General features: G+C 38.7%; 1 protein-coding gene across 5 annotated transcripts in view; it reads right to left on the reverse strand.

Moving 5' to 3' along the window:
- Positions 1-24,630, reverse strand: part of LOC141909384 (ras-specific guanine nucleotide-releasing factor RalGPS1-like) — a 28,903-nt gene that overhangs the window by 3,960 nt on the left and 313 nt on the right. The window contains exons 1-17 of one of the 5 annotated variants that reach the window (XM_074799833.1): positions 23,937-24,056; positions 18,035-18,190; positions 13,029-13,160; positions 11,935-11,985; positions 10,362-10,445; positions 9,554-9,736; positions 9,225-9,348; positions 8,442-8,573; positions 7,840-7,933; positions 7,538-7,741; positions 6,639-6,796; positions 6,323-6,389; positions 5,867-5,902; positions 3,752-3,956; positions 3,024-3,053; positions 1,095-1,200; positions 358-449 (exon numbers count right to left, since the gene is read on the reverse strand). In XM_074799833.1, the coding sequence (XP_074655934.1) occupies positions 358-449; positions 1,095-1,200; positions 3,024-3,053; positions 3,752-3,956; positions 5,867-5,902; positions 6,323-6,389; positions 6,639-6,796; positions 7,538-7,741; positions 7,840-7,933; positions 8,442-8,573; positions 9,225-9,348; positions 9,554-9,736; positions 10,362-10,445; positions 11,935-11,985; positions 13,029-13,160; positions 18,035-18,190; positions 23,937-24,041 (1,959 nt within the window). In that variant the 5' untranslated portion in view covers positions 24,042-24,056. Of the gene's footprint in view, positions 1-357; positions 450-1,094; positions 1,201-3,023; positions 3,054-3,751; positions 3,957-5,866; positions 5,903-6,322; positions 6,390-6,638; positions 6,797-7,537; positions 7,742-7,839; positions 7,934-8,441; positions 8,574-9,224; positions 9,349-9,553; positions 9,737-10,361; positions 10,446-11,934; positions 11,986-13,028; positions 13,161-14,764; positions 15,244-18,034; positions 18,191-23,936; positions 24,057-24,630 lie in introns of those variants that run through there. The other 4 variants (XM_074799836.1, XM_074799835.1, XM_074799834.1 and 1 more) reach the window with 4 other exon arrangements.

The raw sequence follows: 24,630 nt of genomic DNA on the forward strand, positions 1-24,630 counted from the left end.
TGGCTACAGGACTATGTTGGTCTTAAACTGGTTTTAAGTCTAAGCCATGACTAGTGCAAACGGCCCCAGGCGCCAGTTGCACAGACGTTGTTTAAGTCCAAAAATGGTCTTAAACCTTTAAACTGGTCTTAAGTTGTTAGAGCGGCTATAGAACTAAGTTGGTCTTTGACTGGTCTTAAGTCAAAGCCATGACTTTGCAACTTGGTCATGGCTTAGAGTTAGACCAGACTAAAACCATCTCAGTTCTATAGCAAATCTAACAACTTAAGACCAGTCTTAGGATTTAAGACCATTTGTGGGACTTAAGTCTCGACTATAGAACTGGTCCCAGGTTATGTAAGTCTCCGATGCGCTTACCGATTTCAAATGTATACGAGTTGCTTCGTTTAGATGTCGACACCATTCTAAAGCTTTAGCTTGCGTTCCAGCACGAAACTTGTACACATTGCCTTAAAACATACAATACAACGTACAGTACATATTATTAGATACTCTATACATATTTTACAAACAGGAAAGAAATGAATTTGAGGAGATTCAGAGAGGAGCCGGGTGTAGAATGAATAACGAGACGAGTAGTACTATATCGGTTAACTAGTTTATTTGACGCATGAGCTTTCGCTACTAAAGTATAGTAGCTTCATCAGGTGAATGAAGCCCGACTATACATTGGTAGCGAAACCTCATGCGTCAAATAAAATAGTTAACCTACAAAGTACTACTCGTCTCCTTATTTCTTCTTTTTTTGGCAATTTTGATTATTCGTATGGATGACAAAGACTTGGTATGAATTCAAATTGCTAAGTCATAGAAGACTACTGATGAGGATTAAGATCTCAGATGTAAACAATTAGTGGATGAGTGATGTGAAGCCATTTAATCGACGTGCATTTGAGAGATATTCAGCTCCCATACCTAAACCCCTCCGTGGTATCAATTGACTCTCCTAGCTTATAAGTGATTGCTCAAGACATTTATTTCTGTTTGAGTCATCACCTGTTTCTGGATAGCGCCTCTGATAATATTTCTATTATTCATAAGGCGCTATATAATAACGAATTCATAATCCTATGCTATCCTAGATGTTAGCTTACCCTTGACAGGATCTGTTAGTTGAAAGGTATCAGGCTGAGCAGGTGTATCCATCATGACTACCATCCAACCACTTATAGAGTGCATTTTACTGGGATTGACTTTAAACTGAAAATATTAAAAACATAAAAGCCATAGATGTAAAACATCAGCACAATATCCTAGGGACCATCCATTTAGTACGTACGCATGATAGGGGGTCTGTGAAAATGCATACAAATATGTACAGGGGAAGGATGGGGTACATGGCTATGCTTACGGTATGCACCTAATAATCGTTTTTTCACTCTATTGACCATTCATTCTGCATTCAAATTAAAATGAAGTGAGATTTAAGGATTTTATGATATCTATCGGCTGCTATATTCTCTATTGAATTGATTGCGACATCGATGATGATTTTATTTGCACTAGAATTAATACCGGTGCCATAGACGCCACCTATTTGCTGAAAATAACACTAAAGACATCTAACATATCGTTCTTCCATACGAACTGGGGGGGGCTTGGTAGGGGGGTTGTGAAGTGAAATGTACAGCCGTGTACAAGGGGAGAGGAGGTCAAAAGGATTTCTGTGTAAGTACAAAATGAATGATCCCCTACAATATTAATCATATATACTTAGACAGGGAAACAATACATTTACAAATGTTAGTATGATGCCATAGATATAATTGTTAGGCAGATTATTTGAGAGAGGCTGAAGCAGCATTTCAAGTCTTAGAATCTTTAAAACGTTAAGACCGATTCTAATTTCACCCTGAAAAACCTCCGGTAGACGAATGATGCGTAGAGAATTTCGGTTAGAATATTAAAGATTCGCGGCTCGGGGTCAATTAATGATCTTAACATCGATTTCATATCGGGAAAGCGAATCAACCGCAATCACTGAACACTGATAGACAGAACCTCTACAGCCCCAGCTACGAACACTAACTGTAACGGGACAACACCGGGTCCCGCGGAGAGTAACCGTGATTGATTATTGGGATTAAAAGGATCATGCACATATAGGACATGACGCAGCCTATGGTATATGAATTCTCACATGGGACTTTTTTTCAATTACTTCGAGTACGGATCCACCTCCACACCAAACCAATTTTTTTGTGTTTCATCCGTCGAAACTTCCGATGTAATTATTTGCAAAAAGTTAGTTTGCTTCATTTCTCCCGTCATTTGATTCGATCACAATTTTCACGTCTTATAAAAAAATATTTCTGCAAAATCATTTTCTGCAAATTTTCTGAATCTTCTGAGACTCTACGTCGAAAAAATACTCAAATGATAGAAACGATTTCGTTTTTCAAATTTTTTCCCCGGTTCCCTTTTGTTATTTTCTAGGAAAATCCGTACTCCGAGTAACTCGTAAAAAAAGGCCTCGCAGAGATTCAAACCTGAGTCGGGATCAGGACCGCCGCGGGAACGGTTCAGGAGGTGTCATTCAACGGCTGGTTCAAACGATACAGGTTTGAATCTCTACTAAGAAAGATGCTATACGTATAGTGCGATGATATTTCGGCCGACATGCCCGTATAATAATGATCGTTCAAATAGTTTTCAAAAGAGATAAGACAAAGAGATAGGAGAGACATATTGTGTGGATCTGGTCTAACAAAAACGTGTATCTGCTATGAAATCATTCTGTGAAACGGAAAGTGAACTTTACAGTCATCATTCGCGCGGACACAACCTTGCAATGATGATGATGATTATGACGATGATGACGATGAATGTCGCCTCAATCTTTCAAGCCGCGGTAAATCATTTTCCGCGAAAGAGATTTTTAGCCAGGATGGACAGATGCTAGTCGATACATCGACAATATAGTAGGTATCATGATATCATATTACGACGATGCGATCATATCATATCTAATTTTGACGTAGTGATTTTTTCGTTATTAGAGTTGACAGAGACGGTGTACTTACACGTGGGCTATACTCCAATAGAGAATCATCCTATTCCAATAACAACAAGAAATGAGTTTATGAGAAAAACTGCCTCTAAATTCAAAGTCTCGAAACCAAATTTTCATTAATCTAGATCGTACTGCTGTTAGTGAAACTGACTTCAAATGGGACAGGAATATACGATATGCAGACTTCGTTTACGTAGCCCGGAGAAGCAGCCCGTGACCAGAGTTTCATGACCAGAGTTCATAGTCGTCAGGCTGAAGTCAAGACTTATCAGTACCTTAAATGGGCAGTTCAAATTAATACTTTTTCCTATTTGAGCGAGCGGTGTAGACGGGTGGTTAGATCGTTTGGCTCTGGGAAGCCAGGTCGTGGGTTCGAACCCCGTATATTACCGTAGTGTCCTCGGGCAAGACACTTATCCTCATTGCCTCTCTCCACCCAGGAGTAAATGGGTACCTGGCCTGATAGATGACTCCCGAGCGCCTAGCAGCTGTTGGATGTTACTCCTCCACAAGGGAGATGACTGATACATGGAATAGAGTTATGAGGCTGGGGTAATAACACAAATTTGGAGCGCATTTGAACTAGACTCCGTTTAGGATACCTGCGCTATCCATTATTATCATCATTATCAAATGCGCAAGTAAACAACAACTCTGACGATATGGAGGACTCGCTATGAACCCCGACCATTGCACAACTGGGTCAAGACTCCGTCGTACCATTTCACATCTACTTACGTCCGATCGCTCGATGCCGCGAAAACTCTTCGCCGGGTAATAAAGCAACGACGCGCCCCACAGCGCCATCCAGTAGCGGGTCCACGAACACACCGTCGGCTTCTTGCCTTCTTTCAGCAGGCTTTTGCGTTTCAAACAGCCCTGACACGTAAACGACGCCGAGTAGAATTCGCGTTGTATCGAATCATTCGGCATGTACTCGAAACTGAAAATCAAAAATGAAAGTTGTTTTTTATTTAGATTAATACGTTCGTTTAGAGAAGCACGGATCAAAGTGGATCAATTGAATTAGGTGCGAATAAGTGAAAATACAGTAGACTCGGTTTGCATTCGGATTTCGCGGGAACCGTGAATTCTCTCAGACCCGCTGCCTCAGATGAAGCAACACGAATGACTTCTTTCTGACATACCGAAATTCCGGTGCAGACGGATCCAGGATTAGCCGATAACGCAATGAATTGGAGTTAGAAAATTTATAACATTTTTCCCGGGGACAATCACCTCCGTGGTAAACAGAGTCTACTCAAGTTAAGGGTGTCATCCCAGTTCAAAATATTTTTCTGATCGTTCTAAATTTTGAATCCGTCGTATCAATAGACAGTTATACTAAATCTACGATGGGCTTATGGAATGACTCGCACGGCCACAAAAAACGTGAAAGACTATGTACAACTGAAATTGATCGCAAAGTTTACGGTGTATAAATGAAAAAAATACATATACACTGTTGCTGACATAATCAAACTGACAATTTATCTATTCTATTCTATACATGTATAGAACGTTGAAAAATTCAGCAAGAATAAAGTTCTATTTCATCGTTTTATCTCCCGCTAGAATCTACAGAAAGTTTGAAAATATTAAGGGAAATAACAAAATGAGTTTCATAAACGAATAAACGTCTCATCTTTGTTCGAAATTTAAAGAATGAATTAAAATTTTCATCTGAAACTGCGACCACCATCCACGAAGCATGCGTTAAATAAATCGGAAAAAAAATGAAGAATCATAATATTGCGGGATTTAGCAACAAGATAGCGCAGCTTACACGCACACCAGGGCGGGCACCTACGCTAGGAACGCTTAATATCGAAACCAAAAGGCTTAGGCGCGACAACTATCTGCGCGAAACTGCTCGATCTGATACGAATGACTTTGGATACAACAGTAAAGGTTACGCAATAACATCGTATTCGGTAATGGCGGGAAGAACGAAGAACTTTCGAATAATCATTAGTGATTTCAATAAATTGTGTTTCGATTTTCATCATCAAAGTTAACGATTAGAGATTTGTGCAGCCATAGAATACAAGACGGCTTCATTTAGAAATGGATAGAATTTGCAAGAAAACAAAAACAGTAAAATCGCAGTGTGTGTCTACAATTTTCAGTTAATAAAAACCGGTGACTGAGATTACGTAGAGTGTCCACACACAAAATTGGGTGTTTTTTTCCATATTACAGAAAATTTAAAAAAGTTGAAAGCAGTTAAAAAATTGCCAAAATCTTTCCTCGTTATTCGTGAAGTCTAAGTATCGATAACAAATAATTTACTAAATCGTAGATTTGTGACGATTCATTTCATTATTTGTTATCCGTGTGTATGAAAACTGTTCACTCCCGAGAACACTCCGAATAAACCACTTTCTTCGATAAGCGCGAAAAAGAAATCACTCTTAAAAGTAAAATCTCTTGATTTTCTTGCGAAGAACGTTATTACGTTTCGTTATTCGAATTTCTTTTAAACGTAAGCGACGTTCGAATTTCGTGGAAGATGAAAATGAAACCCTTAGTCATCAGGAAATCATAGTCGTAGCTACTGCGCGACTATTCTAGAACGAACAACTATTGAATTCGTTTTCGAAAGAATTCTAAGCGAAAAATTTAAAGAATAAAATCTAAGGCACTACTGCAGCGAGACAAGTTTTTCGCAGGCCTCGAAATGAATAATCTGATAAAATGAAGACATTGATTACAAAATTTGAACCGGGAACCAAACGCAAAATATATATAAACGTCAACATAATAAAGACTTTCACTAGATCCTACAGACTAAGGGCGCGTTAAGAAAGTGATATTATCGTTATGTTGAAATCATGCATTAGTATTTTGTACCTATAGCTATAGCGTCTGACAGCACGTTGCGGATATCTGTAATTTGAGAAACCACGAAGCAATTTAAAAACCGTTTTGTAGTTTTAAGGTGAAACCCGTGTACCGATCAGTTCAACTCATTATCCAAAAAAAAACAACAAAACAAACACAATCGAAGAAACCCTTTTCAGCATTGTGTGAATACAGCAGCAAACCTTGCGTAAGAGACACAACCTCTGTCAATCTTCATTCATTACTGAAGTTAGCAACGTTATCTTAACTTCAATTTCTATCAGATTTTCGTCATTTTAGGCATGGTTTATGCTGTAGTCAAAAGCGGCATCGATAAAAAGTGTACACAGAAAAATAAAAACCCATCTTTTAGTTCGTATTTAAACGTTAGGAATTTCGAAACCCAAACAATGCATTCATGGATATTTGTAAGTCGATGAATAAAAAGTTTCTTTCATAACTCACCTATCTCTTGGCAGCCAAGTTCCGGCCTCCTGGTCATCACTGGCTTCTGATGAACCTCCTTCTTTGCCTGAATGAAATGAAATCATCGAAATGGTAAAATCCAACTGGTACGCTATAAAAAACACAAAGAATGTCGGTCTAACAAAATTTGATTGCACAGTTGGATTGGAGGTACAGTTTTGTAAAAGAGGTTAAGTTTTAGGCTTATTTCTTGGACCTCAATACATACCAGGTACATGTAAGATTGAAGTCATGAAAATGGGCCCTTACAGTCATTCAATTCAAATGAGCACTTTGTGCCTAACAGAAAACTGACCTGATGTTCCGGACATGGAGCCGTCACTGGACGCCGGCGTGGACTCCTCTAACACGCTATCGTCCAGTAGATGGCGTGTTCCCTGAAGGTATGGTAGTGTGACTTTACTCGGTAGACTACTCGCCCGATCATTGATTACACCCGTGTGACTTAGAAAACTGTGAAAAAGAAACAAATTAAAACGAATAGAGTAATATCGAAGTAATTCATTAGTGAGACCTGTTTCGTCAACTTAAACCAGCGGTCAGTTGCTCAAAAGTTGGTTAAAGATAACCAATGAATAAATACCATAGTAACAATGAACTTATAATTGTTACTTTGTCGACTATCCACTGGTTAACTCTAAACAACTTTTGAGCAACTGATCCCTGGGTCTGGTTTCATAGACTGGTATTAACTTTAACCCAGAGTCTAAGACAATTCATTTTTTAATTGAGTTTACCCCTGGGTCAAGTTAATACCAGTCAATAAACTGGGCCCTGGAGGTTATCAACTCAAATATTAGTCGATTGTGTTAAACAATGGATTTGAAGTTAATATTGGTTTATAAAACGAGGCCCAGTCCCATGAAAAAATTGAAATAAATAAGAAACTGTGTTAGAAGCAATGTTTTCTTTGGACAAGTTTTAACATAGGTACCGGGGTACATGAAAAACACTGAGCAATAATGAAATAGATTCTGGACCAATTATCATAGGTATCAATATAATGGATAATATCAATATAATGGAGAAAAACTTTTTTCCACCTACGAATGAGTACTGATGACACCAAGATGGCCGCCAATTGCTAATAATTGTCCGATCTGCCTCAAAATATCTGCCTCAGGTATTAATGTCAGGTAGGCCTAAGGCGCATTTGTTTGAAATCGGTTTGTACAAAAATCATCGATGACTTACTTAGCACCAAGACTTCTGCATTTACGATGTCCCGGTATGAACGCGGTTCCGCCGGGGGTTTGTAGAAATTGCGTATGGGCAGGCGGAGGAGCCGTATCGCTGCTCGTCCTGCCTAGACTAGAACAATCTTCACGACTTGCCGACAATGCGGTCGTCTGCGACGTCGTTACGTTTAAACTCGGAGGTTCGATCTTCAGAGATAATCTGTACACAGAAAAGTACGAAAAACGCGAAATGAGGATTTCGAAAGCTTAAAATTGAAATTCGAGGTTTCGTTTCATCTCCGTATTTTTTTGACTTACTTGTAGTTGTCATCTTCAACAAATTTCTGAAGCTCTTCGATATAACGAACTGATTTTAGGAAGTTTTGTACATGTTCTAATACTGGTAAATGATCTACAATTGTAAAGATAAGGCAATCTATACTATATACAGTGCAATTTCAAACCAAGAACGCATTCAAACTATTTTGCAGTTTTAATGAGCAAAACCCACAGATGATGATTTAACGATGACAGCTTCGAAGTTTTGACTAAACTTCATCATCAGGATCCAGTTCCGCAGTTCTGAGTTAAATTTAACTCTATATAGAGTTAACTCATTGAAAATGAATTGATTTTAACTTTGAGTTAACTCTAATTCACAATTGTGGAACAGGGCCCAGAGAATCAGGACCCAGTTCCACAGTTGCGAGTTAGAGTTAACTCTGAGTTAAAGTTAGTTAATTTTCGATGAGTTAACTCGTGAGTTAAATCTTAACTCGGAACTGTGGAACTGGACCCTGAGAAACAAACATGAAGTTTAGCCAAAACATCAGCACTGCTAGAATAAATTGTTAAATCATCATCAGTGGGTTTCTTTAATTTACTCTGATATACTGAGATTAATATCAGTCGACACGTACCGTACGTGGATTGCTGGAAGTCGGCAATAACTCTGAGAATATTATTCATCTGAATTCGACGCGGTTGACTTTCTAAACCACCGTGATGAGGATGAGCGACGTCGATATAGATTAAATCAGTCAAATATAAACCTACAAATCGATAAGATACGCACGGCGTTAACAAGGGTTCTAGGAATACGACGGCGACAACAGGTGACCACTTCTGAATTCACCGTGCTACTTTCCCCGTTATCTGATGAACATCAGTAGGAAATACCCAGAGAGTTGTTACCCTAACAGACCCAAGTAGTAAGCTAGACCGGTATTTCCATAAGAATTTCTCAACTTACCATATGAAACGAAGATTTCAAAGTTTTAAAGTTCTGGACCCAGTTCCACAGTTGTGAGTTAGAGTTGAAATTAGCTCATTTTCAATTAGTTAACTCTGAGTTAAATCTTAACTCAGAACTGTGGAACTGGCTCCTTGGATCAGTTGCTCAAAAGTTGTTTTAGAGTTGACCAGTGGATAGTTGGCATAGTAATAAATAAAAGTTCATTGTTACTATGGTATTTATCCATTGGTTATCTTTAACCAACTTTTGAGCAACTGACCCGTGATGAGAAGCATGCAGAATACAATACATAATGCAACATTAACACAATTTCTCTGCGTTTTCATGAACTTTATCAAGTTTAGTCAAATTCCATGTTTTCCCCCCGGAAAAAAGATTATTTCCCTGTGATTTCCCCGTTTTCCAGAATCATAGTCACCCCTAGTGGACATCACTGACGTCGACATACCTAGATATGGTATACACGGTAGTTTGATATTATCCATATAATCTCGTAGTTTTTGTCGATTGCTATTCTCCGAGAAGAGATCGGCGATTTTCTCGTACGACGATTTGTCTTTTTTCGATAATATCTGCGGTAGAGATAAAGAAGTAGGAATCAGAGATATTTTTACGCTCGACGCGGCAGTTTCATTTTTTGCGAATAAATAACGCGTCGATTCCACGAGAAACGCGAAACTCCCGAAGCAAAACAACGATGCACGAAACGAATCGGCGAACAACTTGATTAGATAATGAAAATCAATAACCGCCGCCGCCGTCGTCGTCTGTACTTACCGCCCATGTTTTAGACAAACGGAATATAGGTGCGCTCTGCAGCGCAGATATCACGGCCATCACGGCGTGCAGGTTATTCAGATCGAGTAAACGTTTGCCGAGTTTGATGAAATTCGCGAGGATTTCGGCGCGGTTCTTCAACGCCGTCGCGCTTAGAATCTCCTTTTGAACCCAAAAATTCACCTAGCAAAAAAAAAACCAAAATTTCGATTAGATTAAACATTTCTAAGTACTGAATATATTTTTATGTAAAATATAGACTTAACTCCACCAAATAGAAATTACGAAGAAAATCTATTTATCAAGAATGGGTTACCCGCATTGCTACTAATGCAATCGAGGATCCAGCAGGTTAGCTAGTAAATAGTTGGTCGTCCATATTTGATTTCTTCTTCTACATTTCAATTAAATCTAAATGAACTTTTCTCTTCAATGAGTCAATTATTCGTAGAAGAGTGAAAGTATTGTAGGCCTATATCTGGTGGGTGCTGTGATGCTATATAAGTTTGGGAGTCGAAAAATTCAGTTCGAAGTTCATCGAAAATTAACTAATTTTGACAAAAGACGACCTACTGCTTGTCACACCATCTAGTGGGATAGCTAGATATGCGGGTTCCCCATTCAAATCAAAAACGAAAGAACATGACATTTCAGACTCTCTCTAAACACCTGACAATGGTTTCTAGAGAGTCTGAACTGTTACGTGCCTTTTCATTTTCAATTCTTGATATAGGTTTCATTTGTGTTTTGAATTCTTTGTTCGTTTTTTATTCGTACGCATTGGGTTCATACATAATGTTGTACGTACATGATTAAATCTCCTCGTGAACGCGACTACGTTCGGAGCTTTCGTTAATTTCTCCTTCGTCGTCCAAGCACAACTCGTTAATTCCTAAACGACATACAAGCATACTTCATACGATCGTGACAACAGCGCCGAATCATTTTAGAAAAAAATTCAAGTCTACTGCTCATTGGACATACATAGACAAACAGGTTAAATACTGTACTGCATACAGTAGGGGAGCGTTCACAAATTACGTACCTCAAAATCTCCCGTTTTTCTGACCCCCCTCCCCCTTTGTACCACCTTTGTACCAAATTCCCTGACCCCCCTCTTAGGTACGTACCATCGCACCCATGACCCCCCCCCCAATTATATTGATGCAAAGAACACAAATCAAAAAATATATAAATACCTGATTTCATTTAAAGTATTGTTGCTTATTGATTTTATATACCCGGTACTAAAAGCCGATAAAACACCAACGGCTATTTTCATTTGAGTTTGGTACATTAAGTACATACCAAGATTGATTAATACCCCCCTCCCTCAAAGTACGTACCTTTTTTGCTGACCCCCCTCCCCCCATGTACCACTTTATACCAAAATTCAGTAACCCCCCTCTCCCCCAATGGAGGTACGTAATTTATGAACGCTCCCAAGAACCTTGTTACAACCAACATCAGGGGACCAGAAAATATACATTTGTTATATCCAGTGCGACATTATTAGATTTTGCCTACTCGGAACGAAAAACAGGGTCCCGACGGATCGGTCATTCCCGGATATAAGGAGTTTTTATGGAGGAAATTTCAACTATGGAGGAAGCGTCTGCATCACTTTCATATCCCGATCACTGAAGCAACGTTCTAAATAGGTGCTGTTTATCTCGGTAAACCGTTAGTTTGGTTGTTTGGTAAGCGAATTTGCATCCCTCACACGACTGAGGTCCGATCTGAATTCGACAACTGCCTAATTGGGTAGAGAAAAAATCCTGGTCCCAACTGTACCAATTTAGGCATAGTTTACTGAACAGCTACAGACATTTCCAATTGCCTATTTTCTCAAAATTGAAGGAGTTTTAAAGGATTTTCAGGTATTTTGCTTAAATCAGAGGAGTTTCAAGCACATTTAAAAGCAATGCCTGTTTAGAAGGAATCAAGAAGTCGTAGGGACCATGTATTAACCGAAAAATTACTATATGCGATGACATTTAAAAAGAGATATACCCCCATAGGCCTATATACGTATATAGCTTTTGAAATACGAAAATACAATACCCTATTATAGGACAACCCAACAAGTAAAAGTACAATTCAATCGAGCGTAACGCCACAATTTGACGGTCGAATAAATACATTGACCATTCGCAATCAAATCAGTCTATATGGTGAAATCAATAAATAATACATTGACAAGTTCTAACATGACCGCCTGGTATTGATTTGAAAGGCTGCGTAACATCTGCCCCCATTGCATAAGTATCAATATAAGAGTCGAAATCTCATGACATGTACTACTGATACAGCATCTATATAAGGGTCGATATGAATTTCACCGGCGACCTTTGAAATGAGAGGCCCCACAAATCACTTACCTCAGGCTCGATTGACTTGAAAACCGGTAAATCCAGAAGAGTAATTTGACTCTGAAAAACAAAGGAGAATTTTGTTCTTTCAACTAGGTATTCAATTATGCGACAATACCATTTCCAAGAAACATGTTAATCAGCCATAGACTCTGTTCAAGTAAGGGCCTACAGTTTCTTGAAACTGCTTTCTGTGAACAATTCAATATTGAAATGAGTTCATTGTCTAACTGAAATAACGAACCCAGGGTGAACTGTTCGAGACTTCAGCCGATACGGTTAGAGTAATTTGTTAGATTCCAGACGAAAGGACATCAATAGTTATCTTTGATTACACACAGGTATCATCGACCTGAAGCCCTGAACCATGGACAGTCCATCCCTGAACCATGAACATCTAAAGTCCATGCCTGGACCAACCTGGTCCAGACATTCATAATTTATTCAGGACTATAAACTTTGACCGTCTAAAATCGACAGTTTCTAGCCCATTATCGATCTAAAATTCTCAGGCGAGGTCCAAGAAACACACGACACATCAAAAATTGGGAAGAAAGGCAGTAATGAGTTTGAGAGAGATCCGAACAGCAGGTCACAGTCGCACGAAAGTTGGTTATTCATTATATAAATATCAATACACTACCACATTTAGAATGTTCTGAATTCAGCCCAAGCGTTCTCACTAGCAAAAAGTCTGTTCTAAATTGGTACCTTCCATTCTAGAACGGACCAATTTAGATGGACCAAAAAGACGGATCAATGTCCGTTCGTAAATTTTAGAACAGACATCTGTCACGTCTGGATAGAAACTTTGCCTTAATTGACTGTCAATCACGGTTGTGTCTAGCTGGACCAGTGATAACAGCAGATTTAAAACACAGGCCAAATATGGCATGGGCCTATAATCTCATGCGATCGCGGCTATTGATTTGGTCCATTTCAAATTGGTCCGTTCCAGGTACTTACCAAATTAGAATTTGGACAAATAGCAAGGAAATTAACAAAGCTTTAGTAACATAACAGTTTCAATTATCAGTGATCCAGGCACATTTCAGCAACTGATCTCAAATTTGGTAACTACGAAATGAACACCCAAAACTTACCGCGAAATCTTCTGGCGAGACGCGCAAAACGTCGAACACGACCGCGTCGTAACTCTTCATCCTCGGCAACGTTCCACGTCCTCCGCCGGTTCCACTCGTGAGACCGTCCAGCGATTCGTGGCTACCTCCATACTGTTGATATACAGAACAATATTTCATTGTTAACAAAATCACTGTTAAAAAGCTCCTCGAAGCTGCCTTCACTTTAAAATCAACAAACGCATAATGAATCGTTCATTAAAGGAGTTCACCGAAAAAAACTTCACCCGGTAGACGCGACGTAATCGCGGCGTCAGTCGAGCTTCGGCGGAACGAATACCGCGTTATCGAACGTCACGCGAAAACTATTTACGACGGCTAAATCGAAATCGATACTTTTGACATTTATTGGCAACTGTAACGACGAGTTTTTTAATTTCGAATATTATTATTGTGTGACAATCTGTTACGTGACAGATATTCGATATTGCGCTGCGTCCACTTCATGTTTCTAACATCACATACATATAGGCCCTATACATATACATATATATACCGCCTATTTCTTTTTTTCTTTGTGATTAATAAAATTACTAATAATCTATCGAACTATGGACTTTCCTCGATCTATAATGACTAATTCTTTGACTTTTGTTTCCGGGTTAGATTCGAACGAACAATGTTACTATAGTGACTCAAATGATAAGTGATGAGTAAAAGCCCTCGACCGAAACGGATCGTTACAAATAGAGATATGGGGAATTTATTGTAATTTTCTAACTGGACGAAATTCCTGGATTGTCGAGGAAAATGATTGAAACTTGACTATTAATGATAAGTAAAAAAAACCCGTGAATTCGATATTCATGACGAAAATAGGAAATTCCCTGAAAATTTGTTGCGACATTTTAATACGTAAACTTCGACCAACGTTATATAAGATATCAGGTCTCGCGAATAATAGACAGGTCTATAAATATCCTCGATATCAGGTATTATCGACTAGACAAATGGGGGCGAAGAACTTTTTGATAAAGAGTAATTTATGAACGAATAAATTCCATCGATTCAACGGCGACCCAGATTTTCCTTTTCGATTCGTCAACATTTTCAAACTCTCAAAAACTGAATCCGGAAGCACACTAGATTCTTAAGTGTCGATAGTTTTTCGTTTTTCCGATATATTTCAATTTCATCACTTTTAAAGGAACTAATGAGTGATACGCTTAAGTGCAGTAATGAGTTGGATTGGACTCGAGGGACGTACAGTAATTAGAATTGTCAATCAATTAATTCTGTAGTCACATTATACTCACAACTGTTGAAGCGGTCTCAGATAATATATATGAGCCCGAAAGAGCTTTTATTTCCAGAACACTTTAGATTTTTTGGTGGCCCTGCACAATTCGCAAAAATGGAACCAACTCTCTGAAGTTCATTATCAAACTTTCTTAAAGCCATTATACTAAAGCCGCGATCTTGCAGAGACAACATGGCCGGGGTCAAACTTAAGCCCGGACCAGACCTGCATCAAATTTGACCTGTACCTAAATGAAAGCGCGTTCATACGCAAATCACCCATTTTGCACCAGTACAAACAGTTGGCCCGGGTGAAATTTGGGCCACGTCAAAAACGTGCGCGCGATCTGGGCATTAGTGACAGCCTGTATAAGCATTGTTACATTATAGAACGTGCAACTAATTACGAACACGAAGCAAATCTCACTGTAAACGCCCAGTATTGTGATAAAACCTACCCAAATCGTGTGCGGCATACCGCTTTATATTCGAGTTTATCTAAATCCTTTCAATATCTTAAAACGTCGTCCCTCGTTCGTGGTAGTCATGAAATAAATCCCGCAGACGCCACGGCGCAATTCTTATCATCGCTACTACGAACGAGCCATTAGTTTAATATACACGACGACGCAGTCGCCTACTGATCCGAGCAGACGCCTCGATCGAAACACCGACGCAGTTCGGCAAGAACAGGAGCCGTCGCCGTCGCTGAAATCAATTCTACAGTGAGTTTTACGCAGTGGTCGCCGTCCTGAACATATTCCCACAGCCAGCGTCAGCTCCGTTGTATATACACAGCCGCGTCGTCGTCGGTGAAAACTAGTGAATAAAATATTATCGACAGGACGTTTAACGAGAAAATTTCATAAGCGCCGTCGCAGTGCATTACCTACTGACAACAACCACCGCCCAGAGTCAATAACGATATACACGCTTTTTTATGTTTCTAATTTGAATCAGCGGTAACGTTGCTGCGTTCAATTCATATCAGGTTTGCCGTGCGCGTCGAGTTCTGTTTTTTTTCTTTTCTTCGAACGCCGTATTGTCTATTACAACCAGTAACGTTTCGCGAATACCGCCGATAAAAGAGCGTCCCGTCGAGTGGTTTATCGTTAATGCGGAATCTTAAGCGCATTCTCTTTCTCGCTTTCAATTCCCCACCGGAACCCCGTTCGGTCGGGCCTCTTTTCTTAAAGAGGTAAATCGAGACGACCGACAAAGAGAAAGTTCGAACGTAAACGCATCACGGGCGTGCTCAAGAGGGGGTCTGACGGGGCATGAATGACCCGCTTTTTCAGTTGAGGAAAGATATTTCGATTACTTCATAGATTATGCAGTTTTTCCATGGTGACTGCCACATGGAAAAATTGCATAATTCTAAATTGATGTCACTGACAACAATTTAGAATTGGAATAGTTATATTTCCGAGCGGGTTTAATGTCTATAAAACATTTTAATGTTCATATCATAGGGTCTAAATCGTCTAGGTCGTTTGAATTATGAAATTTGAAATCTAGTCCATTTCGCCGAGAAATTTGACCCCCTTAAAAATCCAAATACTCATGAACAGCTATTCCCCCCTACTGGCCGATTTTCCTCAGAAGTGAACTGAGAGACCTGAGCCAAAAAGAAAGTTCTTAAAATCAAACACCCCCAACAGCGAGCTCGCCTCAATCAGTCAATGAATACATAGGCTATGTATAGTGTAAATATGACCTTCCATAAATCAGTGTCGATTAAAATATGATATTCTCGGTGACCTTGTCCTGTTTTCTGGAAAACTACTCGGGACAAGTGCAGCATTGTAGTAGTAGCAAGTGCCAAGCCAAACATACATCATCAATAAACAGAACCATAAAATTCCGGGCTAACGTGTCAAGGTTTATTGCGATTAATCTGTCGGTAATAAAGAGTCGATGGATATTTGAATAGCGGCGATAACTTCATCGATCTCCGTCGAAAAAAAAAAAGAAAAGCTGCCGAATAGAAAAAAAAGCTATCAAAGAAATTATGACAGCTTCGTTGATTCGCCATAGTTTAATCATGGACGCACAGCCCATGGAGTAATCAATAATACAGTCTCCGCTCGCTACCGGGCAGGGCGAGGTGCTCGAGGAGTTCGACGCATGAATGACAAATAAACCAATCTCCGTTACAACACGATATATATATATATATATATATATATATATATATATAAATAAATATAATCTAAATATCTATATATAATCTAAATATATCTTGCCGTATTAAATAGTCTAAATATATCTTGCCGTATTTTTTGGATCGAAGGACTTCCTTGTACCGTGTAAAGGAAGTTTACGCTGTGGTTGCGCGAAGGAGAGTTTGAATAAAGACAGTAATTACCATTATGATTATTAAACAAAGCGACTCCCATAGTTCCGTGGAATCCGCGAGAACCCGTAACGACCAAACGACATCGAAGTTAATCGAATAATCCGACTTTTACGCGATCTTGATTAACATCACCGACATACGACGGAATTCGATGTATTTTTTAATCCCGGTCTAGAACTCTCGCAAACGAGTCGACTGAATGCATGCAAGCCTAAGGACTGAACGATAGCTTGACGTGTCATCTATATCTACGCATGCTCGTCATATGGGGGCCCCACTGTAGTTTTGATTTATAAATACTTAATTGCCACAATTATCCGATGCTCCCATAACACAAATATGTAATTCCCGGGTAATCGTTAATTTATGCGCTAACACCTAAAATAATGGCGACAATTGGTTATGCACAGGGTGCAGTGAAAGCAATCACAGCTGTCTATGATTAAAGGGAACCCAGTGGTTAATTCCTACCCCCTATAATCAGTTGAAAAAAGAAATTATTATCATACGCTGAACAAGCAATCGGAGCTAAATTCTCTCGTCGTTAGTAAGGTGTAGGTACAGCTGAAATCACTGGATTGCTTAAGATGTTGAATTTCTTGTTTATTCTATACAATAGAATCTAATGTTTCCGTAACTTCTTAATAAAAGATATCAACACCAATAAGCTTAAGCCTTTATGAAATTGAATGGTTGGAAAGTATGCCTGGACAAATGAACAACACTTGCGCCTAACAGAATCAAGAATCAAAATGTCTGAAATCAACCCTCCACAATTCATTCCTTTTCAGGGTGGCCACTTTTATTCGATTTCACTAAACCCCCCCCCCCCCGACTAGATCAGCCAAGAATCCAATAAATTAACCCTTTCAGTACTGACTAATCAATACCCTATAGTGCTGGAGATAATTAGAAAATTTTGAAAAATTCCACCCTAGTTTGTTGAATAAAGGGAATACTAATGATTTATAATGCGGCTACACCGCGGTGCAGTGTATCCTTAGTTACATACATTTCACTATGTTTGACAGGTGCTACCATCTTTCAATAGAGATAAAAACTAATTACATCAATACTTCGCACTGCGGTGTAGATGCACTGATAGGGTTAATACAGTCAAATAGGCTTACATTAGACATAGACGGAAACTGTTTGATTTTATGCGCAATCAAGCAAACTCTTCACAAATTTCCCCTGATGATTTTAAAATCTTTATCACAAAATTTTCCGTTTATTCCTGAATTTTGTGAAGAAAAGAGAAGTCGTTGACTTTCTTCGAGTTCCAGGCAAGTGACCACCTTGTTTTTGTGCATTCGAAATTTGTGTTATTCGTGTATCCGATCAAATTAGTCTAAAACGCGACGTTTACCTTTAAATCTCCGAGGCCCGAGTGCAGCGATGATTTCGGTGTGGCATTGATATCTTGATCGGAGCTGGCCAGCGCTCTGTTGTCTTCTCCGTTCGACGAGTCATCCGGCGTGAGGATACGATGAGGTACGCTCATACTCTTCCTCCCAAAATCGAACTGTCAATACAAAACGAACGATACATCTTAAAGTTACCTTTCATTACAGATCGTAGGTCCTCACAGCGGAATAAAATCGCAATGGAATCGTACTATATCAAATCTAACAATTTGGAAATTGTTAGATCAATCGAAAGTGAAATTCAGTCAAACACGATTGATTTGGATCATTAGGGACAAATGAAATTATTCCAGTCTATGAGCAGTATATAGGCACAGGGTCCGATCTAAGGAATTAAGGCTACTAGCCCGGGGGCAAGCATATCTGAAATTTTGCTTGCCCCCTCAAGAATCTACTTTCCCTACACAGACAGTCCGATTGGTGGCACTATCATCCGTTGTATCGAGTGGGAAAAAAGCTTTGTGACATCAAATTGCACTAGCCCGGGGGGGGGGGGGGGACAAGTGATAAATGATAACCTACTTGCCCTCATGGGAATATACTTGTCCTGGGTGATCGGAAAAGTGCTTAAATCAGACCCTGCAGGCAGGGTTCGATCTAAGGAAAGAAAACCATTTGCCCGTGGGGCGAGCATATATCTGAAATTTCGCCCGCCCCTTCGAAAATCAACGCGGCGAAATCATCCATTGTATCGAGTGGGAAAAAAGCTTTGAGACATTAAATTACACTAGCCCGATGGAAAATTGATTATTCAATTCAAATTCAATTTAATCTTTATTGCACCGTAATATATTGGAGTGAAGTCAATCTTAAGAATCAGCAGAACATGGCGTCACAAGCCCCGGGGCTTGTCATGCCATATCTGACATGGCGTCACAAGCCCCGAGTAAAATGCAGACTATATATAATTCACGCGGAACGAAGATATATGTTCGCGTCGAACGGACCACGTTTTTAAGGGCCGATACGACGTGTAAAACCTGAATGAGATAATTTCAAGTACCGGTATCAATGTGTAATAAATTTCTATTTTTTCTTAACTTATTGTCTAAATATATACTTACTAAATATTGTCTAAATATATTATGTACTTATACGTTATTTTGAAGTATTCCGTTCAGTGCAACCACTTTGAAAGAAAATTATATCCCGTTTTTACTCCATAACTATATTCAGATGCATATATATCGAAAGATTTTTATGTAAAATTCTTCGAATATGTTTTTCACAGGTTTCCGTTATGGTGCGAGACGATCAGGAGATCATCAGCTACATTTACATAAGCGATTTTTGTATATTTTTACATAGGAACAAAATAGAAACAACGATTTATAAACCTATTTCTAAGACTTAATGATTATTGTACTAATTTAAGATAATCAGTCACAATTATTCATTTATTTCTACGGAAAACTGATCGGGTCCTCTCACGCCATGTAAATTGAAGCTATATTCTGTAGACCGTTTGGGGCCTGACACGCCATATAGAAGGCAAATCGCGATTTTTCTAGCAGTATTTGTTTTTTTTCTTAGACTTTATGATTATGAACAATGTATAACTAATTGAAACTAAAGATATGATTAGTGACAATTAATTGCTTCCATAGAAAACTGATCGCGTACTCTCACGCCATATGGCGGCAGAACACTTTGGGGCCTGACACGCCATGTAGACGACAGCGTGGTTTTAGGAGCTTTTTGTAACAGTATTTGCTTTTTTTTTCTAAGACTAAATAATTGACAAATCATATAGAAGGATTAATCTTTGAACATTTAAGACAATTAGTGACAATTATTCATTTGTTTGTACGGAAAATCGTTCGGGTCTTCTCACGCCATGTCTCAATTGAAGCTATTCTGCAGACCGTTTGGGGCCTGACACGCCATATTGGCTGCAGAACATTTGGGGCCTGACACGCCATGTAGAAGACAGCGTGATTCGAGGAGCTTTTTGAAACAATATTTGCCTTTTTTCTAAGTCTAAATGATTGACGAACTGATAAATCTTTGAATATTTATGATAATTAGTGACAATTATTCATTGGTTTGTAGGAAAACTGATCGGGTCCTCTCACGCCATGTCTCAATTGAAGTTATTCTGCAGACCGTTTGGGGCCTGACACGCCATATTGACTGCAGACTGTTTGGGGCTTGACACGCCATGTAGAAGACAGCGTGATTTTAAGAGCTTTTTGAAACAATATTTGCCTTTTTTCTAAGTCTAAACGATTAACAAACCATGTAGAATGATAAATCTTTGAATATTTATGATAATTAGTGACAATTATTCATTTGTTTGTACGGAAAATCGATCGGGTCCTCTCACGCCATGTCTCAATTGAAGTTATTCTGCAGACCGTTTGGGGCTTGACACACCATGTAGAAGACAGCGTGATTTTAGGAGCTGTTTGAAACAATATTTGCCTTTTTTCTAAGTCTAAATGATTGACAAACCATGTAGAATGATAAATCTTTGAATATTTATGATAATTAGTGACAATTATTCATTTATTTGTAGGAAAACTGATCGGGTCCTCTCACGCCATGTTTCAATTGAAGCTATTCTGCAGACCATTTGGGGCCTGACACGCCATATTGGCTGCAGAATTCGGGGCTTGACACGCCATGTAGAAGGCTTAGCGATTTTAGGAGGCTTAGCGATTTTAGGAGCCATATGACTGCAGATCACACTAGATTTGAGCCTGGCTCACCATACATGTTTTTCTAACATTATCCATGTTCTTCTAAGACTAATTGATCAACAAATCATGTGAAATAGATGAATGATTCATTGAAATGTAAGATAGTTAATTAAAATCTTTATTCTGTAAAACTCATTCAGTAGATATATATGTAATGTTTTTGTATTTTTCATATGCTGGCGAAATATATGATTGTTTAAATTGTGTTTCAAAATGTGTGTACACTGCATTAGATTAACAAACAACGATCAATTTCTATTCTGTAAAACTCATTTTAGTGTAAATGCGATCTAATATGTAGTTCTTATTATGTATATATAATACGTTGTAAATCATCTAAGACAAATTAATATCCAACCGAATATTTCAACTTCGGAAGAAAAACCCGCGAGACGTAGTCGACGTTTCATCTACTGCATAGGATTTGATTTTCATTTTACGTTCACCACATGGCGTGTCAGGCCCCAATATGGCGTGACAAGCCTCGGGGCTTGTGACGCCATATGCAGCAGGTCTTAAGATTGCCCTAGATGATATATTGATAACATTGTTTTTTTTTTCACAATAAAGAGGGGAACAAAAATCAAGTATCAAAAAGAATTTAGAAGAATTCTTCAAAATATATAAGAACACGGAAGAGGTCCAGATAAAATTTGAAAATGTACTTGTCCCGGGCAATCGGACAAGTGCTTAGATCGGACCCCGGTATATTCAGAATCTAAAAGATAACAATATTTCGGTCTCTCACTTGAGACTGGAATATCTTCGAATTCCATACATTTTCTCTTTAACTTTTTAAACAGTGGATTTTTATATATAGGGCAGATCATAGTCGAAAGTAGAATGGAGAAAATTTGAGTGGGGAATTCCAACGGAGGTTATCAGCTGTTCGAAAGGCCGCCAGATACGCTATTTTCTACATATGAGAGTTCGACTGCTCTACGCGCATCTAATTATCCATACTGAGCGAGTTTTCAACGAAATACGAACCAAAAATATTATCTCAAGCATTCCTGCCCCCCGCGAAGAATTACATATGCATAATTATCTTTTTCCCGGTGGCGATTCTAGGAACAAACCGAAACGCTCTCGGGGTAAAAAATTCATATAATCCGTTCCCTCGATGCAAAAGCGGTGGTATATAGTGCACCGATTAACTCAGGGATGATAAAAACTATACGCACGGTCGGTCGGCCTCGCATTTATTCAAATATACTGATGAAATATGGCGGCATAAAAATGATCTGAAAAGCAGTCGTACTGGAATATTTGAATTGCGACACTTATTCTTACTGTTATGGTCTTATTTCAACGTACTGCTAATCCAATGAATTTTCACGAGAACAATATGATATTAGGTCATCGAAATTCACTTGAAAAGCAAAAGCAAATAATGAAATATTTTATCGTACTACTGAAAATAAAATAATAATAATAATAGGCAATTTATAGACCGCGCTACATAACTCAGTGCGGTTTAAAATAAGATTTAGCTATAAAACACATTTAAACTTCTAGTGAAAAAACTAGTAAAATTTGGCCCAACTCGGCGACGCAATATTGAACCAAGTTGAAGAATCCGTCATTTTAGCCGAAAGTCGCACGCGAAAAATACTAAATACGTTTTCAGCAAATTAACATCCAGGGTTGTTAATTTTTCCGAAACGTTTTAGACAGCGCAATGAAATAAACTGTATTGCACTGTATTCTATTCTATTTATAGAACAGGGCGGCTATCAAAATATTGCGACAGAGAGAAATTCTACAAAAACAGCTGTCACTAGTGAGTGGAATGTGAATTATCAAAACATCGACAGACAGAGATCGCGCGAGAGATGATGCTCTATGTATGAATGTATGTGCGTGTGCATCATGGACCTATAAACATGTTTGTAGGCTAAATCATCAGTAACTAAGTAATCGGTAGATTCCTACCGATTCCCTAGATTCGATAAAGCGTACACAGTTCACCCCCAGTCAGCGATATAATAAAACGATTTCGTTGCGATGAATTTAAACCGATACGCTAGATTTTATAAACAATAGAATGTTTCGCTTCGAGTGACGTGAAGAACGTATAGGCCCTATAGCGATTGCGGTAAATAATACGCCGTTTGCGGCGTCGGAAATTCTGTAACAACAATAAACGTATTTGCAGTTTAATACAAATTCCCCCCATCCTAAAAAAATCAGCCTATTCGTATCTATTCAGATATTTCAAATATCAAGACGAGCTTGTATTGTGTGTCGGGCAGTATTAAATACTCGGTTTGGTTCGATTATCCAGGGTTAACACCGACAGACGCACATATCACGTAACCAGCTGGCAATTTCGATTGATTTTTGCAATACTTCACCTATTGACAGTCAAGTAGGGCCCAGTAAGTACACGCTGAGAATTCCAGACTAGTATCTGAAGAATAAATCGGTGTTGTGTATAGAAGTACAGGGAGAAGAGCTTCAGCACAGTTTGCCTTCTGTTCGCTTTTCCAACTCAGAAAATACCCTTTCTCGTTATCAAAATATGTTAAGAAACTCAATTCTAGCACACTAACAAATGAACAACATATTTACTGGTAATTCATTCATTCTAAAGGTTTTGTTCACATATTCTTGTGGGTTAGGTGAAAACAATACGTAGGAAACCAGTTATTCACACAATAGCCTTATCTCATTCACACTAGGCTACAAAATCATTAATGAATTAAACCATGATGAACCCTACGTCCATGGATGATTAAAAAAGGTTCTGAAAGATCGGGGAATCCAAAATTTGGGGAAATATTCACGGAAATATCAGGGAATCCGAAATTCCCCGACCTTTGACCGAAGATTCCCTCATTAAATTTTAAGATATCGTCATTCACGGCTCATTCTTGTTTAAAGAGGTCATCATAGGCAAGTACAATACACCAGAAATTCCCTGATTTTTACTAATTTGCAAGAGAAGAGTGAGGATTCTCAAATTCTCCATGCAGGGAAAAATATGAATTTTAAGGAATTGCCCCAATTTCACCGATCAATAAGAACCTTTATGAACCATTTTCAATATCAATTCACCCATCGATGATTAGTTTCGATTAAACGTTTTTTTTTCAAATATCGTTGAAACCGCACACGATTTTACGCAAAAAGAACGAACCTCCGACCAGGAATGCGCGCGTCGAATACGAGCCTCGTATTGAAGACGACTAATCGGCAGATTGCGTCGACTTCGATTTTCAGCGAGAACCATCTTCTGATCCATGATTACGTTTATCGATGTTCACAAAATCGCCTATACATCCATCGAGTAGTATCACCAATTCAGCAACAAGTGGCCGAAGCCGATCCCGTAGTTGCGTTAACTTCCTCGTAATTATCGAATTGAATTTATTCTGTTAAAAGTGTGAACGAAATACAAACACAACTGTTCTCGTATGGTTCGCTATAGCGAATACATTTCGATCGACCTTGCAAACAGGAAACAGTAGCCTACAATGAAACCTTATCTCCCATGATATAGCGTCGAGAGAGGTCTGATAATTATAAATGTCACCGGTGTCTTGTAATATTCAGCTCTTCGTTAATTAATCAATGATCTTTGAACTACATTAGTACAACTGATAAAACGGCGAACCGGCAGTATCTGACACAATTATCGCAGTACGCAAGCGAGCAAATATCAGACGATTATCAGAGATTGCAAAAAGATGACACAATATATATTGGAATTGGACACAACATAAAAATGAAAGTGCATACCTTCAAATCTAAAATTACACAGAGCAAAATTTGGCCTAAGTTTAACGAGTGCCGTTACCTAAAAAATGATTTCAATGATGATGATCGAATAG

This window comes from Tubulanus polymorphus, chromosome 7 (genome assembly GCF_964204645.1).
Source record: "Tubulanus polymorphus chromosome 7, tnTubPoly1.2, whole genome shotgun sequence".
NCBI classification, from domain to species: domain Eukaryota; kingdom Metazoa; phylum Nemertea; class Palaeonemertea; order Tubulaniformes; family Tubulanidae; genus Tubulanus; species Tubulanus polymorphus.